The sequence below is a fragment of the Argopecten irradians genome, chromosome 1 (genome assembly GCF_041381155.1).
Source record: "Argopecten irradians isolate NY chromosome 1, Ai_NY, whole genome shotgun sequence".
Taxonomy (NCBI): domain Eukaryota; kingdom Metazoa; phylum Mollusca; class Bivalvia; order Pectinida; family Pectinidae; genus Argopecten; species Argopecten irradians.
The window spans coordinates 14631099-14641975 of NC_091134.1; the positions used below are offsets into that span (position 1 = coordinate 14631099).

General features: G+C 34.2%; 1 protein-coding gene across 11 annotated transcripts in view; it reads left to right on the top strand.

Annotated features, from left to right (window-relative positions):
• Positions 1-8319, top strand: part of LOC138318604 (rap1 GTPase-activating protein 1-like) — a 151840-nt gene extending 143521 nt beyond the window's left edge. For 10 of the 11 annotated variants that reach the window (XM_069261110.1, XM_069261128.1, XM_069261137.1 and 7 more), the window contains 10 exons: positions 41-329; positions 1139-1210; positions 1486-1572; positions 1924-2163; positions 2538-2617; positions 2795-2896; positions 4551-4707; positions 5287-5389; positions 5887-5978; positions 6472-8319. In XM_069261110.1, coding sequence (XP_069117211.1) covers positions 41-329; positions 1139-1210; positions 1486-1572; positions 1924-2163; positions 2538-2617; positions 2795-2896; positions 4551-4707; positions 5287-5389; positions 5887-5978; positions 6472-6561 — 1312 coding nt within the window. In that variant the 3' untranslated portion in view covers positions 6562-8319. The remainder of the gene's footprint in view (positions 1-40; positions 330-1138; positions 1211-1485; positions 1573-1923; positions 2164-2537; positions 2618-2794; positions 2897-4550; positions 4708-5286; positions 5390-5886; positions 5979-6471) is intronic. The other variant, XM_069261118.1, reaches the window with a different exon arrangement.
• Positions 8320-10877: the final 2558 nt, after the last annotated feature.

Sequence of the window (10877 nt, forward strand, 5' to 3'; positions counted from 1 at the left end):
GGGGTATGCGTTATTAGAAAGTGTTATTTTCCTTCTGCAGCTTCCGTGGCGGACTGGACACACACCATGGTCAGACAGGAGAGACGTCAGTCTACAATCAATTACAAGATAAGGAGATTATGTTCCACGTCTCCACACTTCTTCCCTACACTGAGGCAGATCCACAACAGCTTCAGCGTAAACGACACATCGGAAACGACATCGTCGCTATCATTTTCCAAGAGGAAAATACACCATTCGTGCCAAATATAATAGCCTCACATTTTCTACATTCATATATTGTGATACAGCCAGTTATTGACCCTGAGACAAAACATACACGGTATAAGGTATGTAACTCATCCCCATAACTGACAATGGGGATAACTCTACTCATCCCCATGAATGACAAGGGAGATAACTTTACTAATCCCCATGACTGACAATGGGGATAACTCTACCTATCCCCATGACTGACAAGGGAGATCACTCTACTCATCTCCCTGACTGACAAAGGATATAACTGTACTCATCCCTATGAATGACAAGGGAGATAATTGTACTCATCCCCATGACTGACAAGGGAGGTAACTATTCATCCCCATGACTTACAAAGGAGATAACTGTACTCATCCCTATGAATGGACAAGGGAGATAACTCTACTCATCCCCATGACTGAGAAAGGAGATAACTTTACTCATCCCCATGAATGACAAGGGAGATAACTCTACTCATCCCCATGACTGACAAGGTAGATAACTCTACTCATCCCCTTGACTGACAAGGGAAATAACTCTACCAATCCCCATGGCTGACTAGCTTAGAGAGATATAACTTTACTCATTCTTATTACTTACAAGGGAGATAACCCTACCCATCCTCATAATGCAACTGACAAGGGATATAAATTTCTATTAATAAGCTTATGTTTTATGCTGCACGAATCCTGCATGTGTCTGATATGGACAAATAAAGCATTTAATTTTTTCATTTGTCTAAATGTTTAATGAAAGGTTGTAACTGTCCTTTGCTGTATGGCCATCATAAGCTGATCACTAACTTACACAATTTCTTTCCATAATCGAATATAAACAAATGTCCTGTATGTCTTTTGTAATAATAAAATATGCTTAAAATGTTTTTTTTTTAAATTCTCAGGTATGTGTAACTGCCAGAGATGATGTGCCAGAATTCGGACCAAAGTTGCCGAAGGATGGTATGTTTGAAAAGGTAAGTGATCTGCACTTGTTTCATTCCTGTATTTACACATACAACAGTATTATCTGCGATGTCAATTTATGCCATAAAATAGTTAAGAAGAATATTGTTTACTAGTTGTAGTTAAAATGCAAAAAGTGTTGTAGAAATCAGTTTGATCAACAGTCTTTCCACAGTAGACCATACAAAAAAATGGACAAAAAAAAATTAAACATACATAATTATAGTCTTGGTTCAAGAGAGAAAAAAGAAAATGAATAAAAATGAGTTTTGTTTTTGTTTTTCAGGGACCAAAGTTCAGAGATTTCTTGTTGACAAAACTCGTCAATGCTGAAATGGCGTGCTACAAGGGTGAAAAATTTGCCAAATTAGAGGTAAGATGTGTGCAACTTTTAAATGTTATTGTAATTACAGAATTTTGATAGAAAATGAAGGCTCCATGTTGAAAAAAGAAGTCTTCTTTATCTGCAGAAGTTTCTCATCAGATATAATTTGAATAGAACTATGAATATCTATAAAATGAAAAGGGCCTCAGCATGAGGTCAAAATCGAGAATTTTTTTTTTGCTTTATACAACTATTTCATTTATAAATTTTGTATCAAAAAAGAAGATATTAAATAGTCTATTCTTTCATCCAATATGACAGTTTTAGGCTGTAAATAGATAAGAAAAGATCTAAAATGTTTGTGAAACAACTTGTGACCAGTTACTTGTATGTTGTCAGGAGCGTACCAGAGCAGCTTTACTTGAAGGTCTACACCAGGAGCTTCAGAGGAAGCATATAGAAGTCTTTGGGTTACTTCCTGTCCTCAGCTGTAAGACTGAGAGTAAAACATTTATCGAGTCGTTCAAACGTGTGTTGAGTACAAAGGGAAGAAATCAGACGGACACAAACCTTCCGTTGTCAGCACGACGGAATGGAACCTCCCTGCCAACGGTTGGCGAAGACGATAAACCATCTAGTGTAAGTATATTCAAATTCAAAGAGGATCTTGAAATGTTGTGACCATATGGGGTACATATGACCTTAACAAATTTGATCTTTGGCATCTGAACTTTAAGTGAACTTTTGGAATGTAATACATGGCATTCAGGAGAGTAACCTAAATATGCATATGCATACCTTAGAGTTCAACAGTAGATGTGATAATCTTCTGCTACATGAATTTATCACCTTTAGTAGTACATGTATGACTTTCACATATGTGTGCCCTTTGGATATTTCATCTCTAGTCATAAGGACATAAAAGAAAGGCAATAAAAAAATAAATGATTGAAATCAATTAAATACTGCACAAATTATTCATGAAATCATAAGTTGACACTTCATCATTTCAGCCTAAAAAATCTCCCTCCCCAAACAAGAAACTTAGTCGGCAGTTCTCCTCTTCCATTGACAGAAAGCACAAAGACAAGTTGTAAGTATTAGACCATTTATATAATATCTTCTATTGTATAAATGAAAATATATTCATGATTGGATTGAAAATTGAGGGGAAGAAAAGATGTAAATTTTATAACAAATGTAAATATTTACATAACACAGCCACCAAGCTGTATTGGCAGTGCCATTCACCGATATGATTGTGTTACAGGGTACAGAGAATAGACAGTCAAAGTACACAGTCCTCCTATAAAACATGTAGTGCTCCCTCCAGTCCTCAGTCTAGTCCCAGTAGTACAGCGTCAGCACCAAGGTAGGCCATCACAACATTAATAGTACTGCTTTCACAGTTCCAGCAGTACACCAAGAATATCTGCATCAAAGTAGGCATAGTCTTAGAATAAGTTATTTTATGTCAAGGTTGGCATATAGTCTACACCAATCTTATTTTTGTGTCAAGTTTGAAATATAGTCTACACAAACTTAGTTTGTATCAATATAGGCATATAGTCTACTCAGAACTTAATTTATGTCTAGTTGACATATAATCTACACCAAACTTATTTTTTGTCAAGTTTGGAATATATATATAAATAGTCTACACAGAACTTAGTTTGTATCAATGTAGGCATATAATCTACACCAAACTTATTTTGTGTCAAGTTTGGAATATAGTCTACACAGAACTTAGTTTGTATCAATGTAGGCATATAATCTACGCCAAACTTATTTTGTGTCAAGTTTGGAATATAGTCTACACAGAACTTATTTTGTATCAATGTAGGCATATAGTCTATACAGAACTTATTCTATGTCAAGGTTGGCATATAGTGTACACAGAACTTATTCTATGTCAAGGTTGGCGTATAGTTTACACAGAACTTAGTTTGTATCAATGTAGGCATATAGTCTATACAGAACTTATTCTGTGTCAAGGTTGGCATATAGTCTATACAGAACTTATTCTATGTCAAGGTTGGCATATAGTCTATACAGAACTTATTTTGTATCAATGTAGGCATATAGTCTATACAGAACTTATTCTGTGTCAAGGTTGGCATATAGTCTATACAGAACTTATTCTATGTCAAGGTTGGCATATAGTCTATACAGAACTTATTTTGTATCAATGTAGGCATATAGTCTATACAGAACTTATTCTATGTCAAGGTTGGCATATAGTCTATACAGAACTTATTTTGTATCAATGTAGGCATATAGTCTATACAGAACTTATTCTATGTCAAGGTTGGCATATAGTCTATACAGAACTTATTCTATGTCAAGGTTGGCATATAGTCTATACAGAACTTATTTTGTGTCAAGGTTGGCATATAGTCTACACAGAACTTATTCTATGTCAAGGTTGGCGTATAGTTTACACAGAACTTAGTTTGTATCAATGTAGGCATATAGTCTACACAAAACTTATTCTGTGTCAAGGTAGGCATATAGTCTACACAGAACTTATTCTGTGTCAAGGTTGGAATATAGTCTATACGCATAACTTATTCTATGTCAAGGTTGGCATATAGTCTACACAGAACTTATTTTATGTCAAGGTTGGAATACAGTCCTCACAGAACTTATTCTATGTCAAGGTTGGAATATAGTCTACACAGAACTTATTCTATGTCAAGGTTGGAATATAGTCAACACAGAACTTATTTGTATCAATGTAAGCATATAGTATCAGCATAACATATTCTATGTCAAAGTAAGCATAATGGTAGTAGAACAGCCACACTATGTTTATGGTACCATATGTTTATGGTATTGAGTATTTAGCAATCGGAAGCATACTATAGCACTGACCTATTGATGGGTTTTCCGATCAACAGAATGAAAACCTGTTGGGAAATTCTTACATGAAATAATCAAGAGTCAATTGCTACACATCAGTCTTTGACCAGTTACATGTCACAATAATAAGTTTGAATCTAAATATATATTTCTTTGTTTCACAGAATCAGTTACCAACTGTCACCCTCAAACTCAGAAAGTTCCTTCAATAGTATTGAGGATTTCAGTACAACACCACAATCGTGTAACCCAGAGGACTCAGACACTGGCATGGTAGGTCACCAGGGGGAGCCACCGACTACCCACATTGCACTTGTCCGGGTAGGACATCTTTTAGTTGTGTCACAGTTGAGTCAAGGCCAATGACAAATTTGATACTTAAAGAATTTCAAAAGTTTTTAGACTGAATTCAAGTGATCCAATTGAAGATTTAAAGAGTTGTCTCTTAAGTCTAGCAGAGACTGCATTTATTATTTTTTTAAATTAGCATTAGGTGTCAAGAAACAAAATACTGGCTCTGTAAAACATCTTTCATCAGCATTTTTGTTTGATTTTGGCAAAATTGGGTTTAATCAACTAGCCTAGAGTTTTATTATATATAAATTAATGGACAACACCGCACCTGGTAAATTCTTACCAAATGTGCAGGTCTTGATTGTAAACGATGACTTTGACTCAACTTTTGGAAGTTGTTGTGTTGATTTAACTTTCAAACCTTAAACACAAAAGAAATGTGGGAGTCATTTATGATAGTTTTGATCGTCAAGAATTCTTTTTCATTATGTAATTTCTAATTTTTGGTAATTTAAGATAGTAATTGAAAATAAATAAAATAAACAGATGGGTTATTTTCATCCTTTTACCATACATTATTTGGTTTCAAACTTTTTGTATTTCCAGGAGAGTATGTCGTCTGCAGGGACACCCAACAACTACACAAAACCTCCATTGTCTAACAGTTTCCATGACGATGGATGTGTATTTATTACAGACTGTGAGCATGGTAGGATTTTCTTTCATTCAATTTTTTGAGCTTCAAAATGCAAAATTGTTATATGCAAATGAAAAGGCAATCAATATTGACTGCTTTGACCAGTGGAAATTTGGTGAATTGCATTGATAAGTTTAGAAAACTGCAATGACCTATGACATTTCATGACCTATATATGTATATCTTAACCTATTGATTTTTCTTTGTTCTTTAAGTGTAATAAGATATGCACATGAAAGGAATACTTCAATAGATATATTTTCTAATGATTTTGCTTGACTTCTGATATTTCTGCTCCTTACATATTGTGTTTTTGCTAAACTTAAAGCATTTGAAAATATATCAGTAAAAAGGATGTTGTTTTTAATGATTACTTTGTTCCAAAACATTCAATGACTTTTACCTTATCAGTAGGAAGTAACCAAAGAATGAAAGAATTTAAATAATTTCCATTTTTACAGTTGTCAATACAATGTATTGTATCACCATTTTGTTTGTTTCTTTTGTAGGCTGTGATACAACAAGACAGCAGTTGGACTTCCTAAAGTCTGAAGTTCAAAAGTTAAAAAATGAAAAAATGGAGTTAATTCGTCAAAACAAGGTACATGTATTTCTTTTTTTCAATTGGCAACTGATCCTTATATTGAGCCATGTTCTATCCTAGTTTGTTAGTTCAGGATCTATTTAAGGAATCGTTTTGAGGGTAAATGAATATGGTAATTTCAGTGATGATCCAAAAATAAAGTTTTCAAGACTTGTTACGATGTCTTATTCATTCAATATCATAATCTGTAATAACAATGTGATTGATGATACCATATAAACAATTATTTTCTCAGAGGTGGAATTACACAAATATCAAAGTGGTCTCGATAATTTGATCTGCAAAATAGTACCTCATTTGTCAATCGTATTTTACTATTGACTATTATTTAAAAGCCAAAACAAGGAATTTTTTGACCCATGGAAGTAACAGATATACATGTAGTACCTTTTCAAATGAGTTACATAATATCATTCACTTTTAACCCTACTTTTTGTTTAATAATCCATTATGTGTTGTGTGCTGAAGCCATTTTTGTTTTGTTTTGTAGACGGGACAGAAAGAGATCAATGGACTAAAACAGGAGGTTCATAGACTAAGACTTTCCACTATTGAAATAAGTGCTGAGGCCACAGTATGAAGATACTATCTGTTTTTATATAGATTTCTATTTTTATCTCAAGTACGGGTGAAAGAGGAGTGAATTCCTTAGTGTTCTGACCACTGTCTTCTATTTATTTCTGTGCGGACAAAGGATATTATTTTCTTACTAAAATAACGATGTCTTGTGGATGTCCATGTTAAGGAAATATTATCTTATGTTGATAGGAAACTTCAGTTGAACAAACTTCTAAAGTTTAAGACATGTTGCTGCCTTACTGAAGTAAAGTGTCATAGATTCAGCCTTGTCTGAGGTGTGTAAAAATTACCTAGAAACTTTGGAATTGCTTAAATAGCAACCATCAGGAGAGGGATTCCTAACGATGGAGTTGGTGAGATTCTACAATTTTCTACTACACAATATAACAGTGGAGGAGTTTTAATCCTGTTAATATATCAACTGTCTAGCAGTGGACAGACTGAATGACACTGCCACGAAAAATGAAAGCCACATGACTGTGATTACTACCATTTATAGACTATAATTGGTAAACTACGGACGTTATAAGGAGTTTTGTATCTGAATTATTGTTCTTATAACATTGTAAGTAAATGAATGGCATACTAGTGGAACTGTGTGTACTAGCTGTTGAAGGTTAAACTCCCTGACACTAGTACTGTAGCCTTGTGACGACAGATTTGTGGTTAAAGGCAATCGAAACATTCAGAATATATGAACTTTAGCTGATATTCTGCATGTACCATGTATTTGAGAGTATTGGACCAAAAGGACTATGTAAAATGGCCGTTATTTATCAGGATTCCATTGATATGAAATGGCTGAACAAAACGTTTAATTATGTGTTCATATTTAACATCATTTTCATCACCAAAACAGTCGTCAGCATTTATCATTGTCATCACACATCTACAGGTACACCATCATCATTACTATCATTGTTATTATTGCCGCCATTGTCAATGTGTATTCGTCGTTGTCATGCAGAGCCAAGATATGAAACTATATCCTGTGAGCTTATCTTTGGTACAAAAAAAACTGTTCTTTGGTACAAAAAAAACTATTAACATTGACCAGGTACCAATAAGGCTCTATATTTTTTGCATTCCCCCATGTGTCTAATTCGTAATCATTGGAAGTGCTATGTCCTCAAATGTTGAAGGAATATTTTACAAAAGTGTATGAATGTGTCTTTTGAACAAATAAAAGAATATTTAGTATTTGAACGATTTGACCTTCAATTGCAAATTTCATCAACTGATCGTTGTTTATTGAACAAGCTTATCTCTTCGCTTCAGGACCGATGTTTGATTTCTGCTGGTTTAAGTATAAACTTACACAACTGATTCTATTCCTGCAAATATTTCCACATTAGCCCTTTTCTTCATATACTAAAACAAACCCCTCAAATCGTGTCACTAATGTGAAATATTCCTTTTTATTCATCACACAGATAAGTTGTGGTACCTGTATTGTTAACTATAGTGAAATACTACCTGTTGCTATGGTTACTATATAATGACGTCTCTGTTGCTGTGGTTACTGTTACTTGGTTGCTATGGTAAAACGAATTGTCCCTTGCGTGGCATCATTGGTGCTATAAGATAGAGATTTATCATTTACAAGCATGTGCAATATATTTGTATAAGTGTGAGTGTTAATTCCTAGGAAGGAATTTTGTTTCGATATCATACTTGTTTATTATACTATATGACATTAAACTATTGATAAATATGCTAAGTTCAAATGTCAAAATAAAAACAATCTAGTCTTATGGAATTTTCGTTTTGTATTTTTATTCTGACGAGCAAAAGAAGACCTATTGGCATGGCTATATAAAATGACATACATAATTTTATAATTTAGACCATATATATTGAGAGGCATACTAAATATATTGATTATCCACTGAGATGGTGTAATTGACATCGATTATATATTGTCCAAATGAAAATTGGTGTTACATCAAATAGAAAAAAAGAGTAATATTTTTCATGTTTTATATTTTTCCATATAGAAATTAGCCTTTGCAGTAATTTAGCTAAATGTTTAATCTGACTTAAATCACACCTTTGACAAAAAATTAAGCAAAATTTAGATCGCTGCCGTGTAATATTGTTTTATGGGATTTCGCATATTTGTTTTGTTTCAACTTTGGAACTTCATATACTTTTGGGGTTTAAAATTTAAGCATTTTGAAAACGGCAAACAAATTTAGAATGTTTCTGAAGTGTAATCTTGTCCCCGTCTCCATAGGTTTCCTGTAATAATGCGATTCCGTGCGTGTTAGAAAGTAAACCTGTATCATGGTTTTAGTTGCATGTAATACGAGTATGTCAATGGATTATGTTCTTGGCAGCCTTACAGGTAGGGCGTAATTTTACCTGCTGTCCCTTTAACATGATCGTTAAAGGCGACTAAATTTAGGTTCTTTTTCTATCTTTCTTACTTACTTTCTACTTCCACACAAAACAAAAGTCTATACAAGTGGTAGTGTCTGCTTCTGCTTAGCGCTCAGCATTAAGGGAGTGGGACGACTGGTTCGCCCGTTGTCAGTATAATGTTAAAGATACAACATGAATATACCGCAGTCTCCCACAACACACACAACGCACTTCATACACGCAACACAAAGCATACATGGAAGGCAGTCCTTTATGACCGTATCTGTTAATAGGACGTCTTTTTAACCAGCAAACAATGTTTTTGTGTGTCCGAAAAAGCCAAAGTACGTACACACAAACATTTAAAACCTTGTTGTGACTGATGTGAAAAACCTTCACCAGGGGAACTAATAAGATGGCAAGATCATTTTACTTCACTAATCTATGTTCGTTAAACATTAGAGTATATGTAAAATATCTACTTCGAAATACATATTGTTATTATTGCATTAATTTATCCGCGGCAGACTTTAGGATGATTTTGGATTGTGTATGTGGTTTTTTTTTTCAATTTTACGTAATTCATGCCACTGATCGATTAAGGTAATCAAATGTTAGAAAGATAATTGCAAAAGAAATTTCTTATAACGTTCATTAAGTTTTTTTGTTTGGTTGCATTCACGAACTATATCTAATGAAATTATTGTTAAATTATAAAAGTTAATAGCTTTGAACACGAGTTTCCTCCCTTGTTCTGTCACTGGGAGTTGTGTTTTTTTGTTTATCGACAACTGCGTTATATTGAAAGGGAAAAAGTAAAAAAATTATCAACATTAACAAAATATAATGATAGTATAGATCTTCATGTATATTTGTTCGAGCAATTTAAAGTGACAAATGAACGTATATTGGCGTGTAATCTACACTATTTGACGACAGCATTAACATAAATACATCAAATAGATTCTCACAACTAGACACAGATACAGACCTTAATATATAGGACATCCCCACCAGCCCAGGACCTCCTACAGCATCCTCCTCCCCCATTAAACACAACAAAGATGTCACTAGGAAAAACAAATTCAACCAGCCAATCCGCATAGCCACTATTAACTTCCAATCAATCTCCAACTAAAGCCAGACCTCGAACAAATATTACACTCTTTAAAACCAGACATCATCATAGGCACAGAATCATGGCTAAACAACACAACATTTCTTATAAGTACTTCCCAATCCAAGAATACACAGTACATAGGAAGGACCGCAAACAAGATAAAAAGGGACAAAGTCACGGGGTGGGGGGCACTAATTGCAGTCACAAACAAATGCCGCTCGTAACAAACACAAGAACTTGACACTGATAACGAATCTCATCTTCATCAATATCTCCATGACAAACTCACACAACCTCACTATAGGATTTTACTACAGACCACCCTCAGACAAGGGACACTCACTTGAACAATTAGAAATCTCCATGAAAAGACATAACAACAACACAATTACTTTCATTAGCGGAGATTTCAACTTACCACACATAAGATTGACAAAACAACACAACAATTCCAGGCAAAAAAGACAAAAAACTTCATCAACAACTACTTGGTATCATAGACGTCAACTCTCACACAAATGACTACCAACACAAATAGAGTTGTCCAAATTCTTGACCTAACACTAACAAATCGTCCTTCAATTGTCAGCAAGATGGAAACATCACCACCCATAGGGAAAGCTGATCATCATATTCACTGAAATTGACGTGCGACTCAAGAAAATTAGGAAGCAGCCCAGGGACATCCCCCTATACGGTAAAGCAAACTGGGACAATATTAGAAACGATCGGACTCACATCAATATGAAACTTGATGAATCAACAAACCCCATATACATCCCATATACATCTAAACTACCATGGATAACACAACCTATCCGTCAACTCATGAA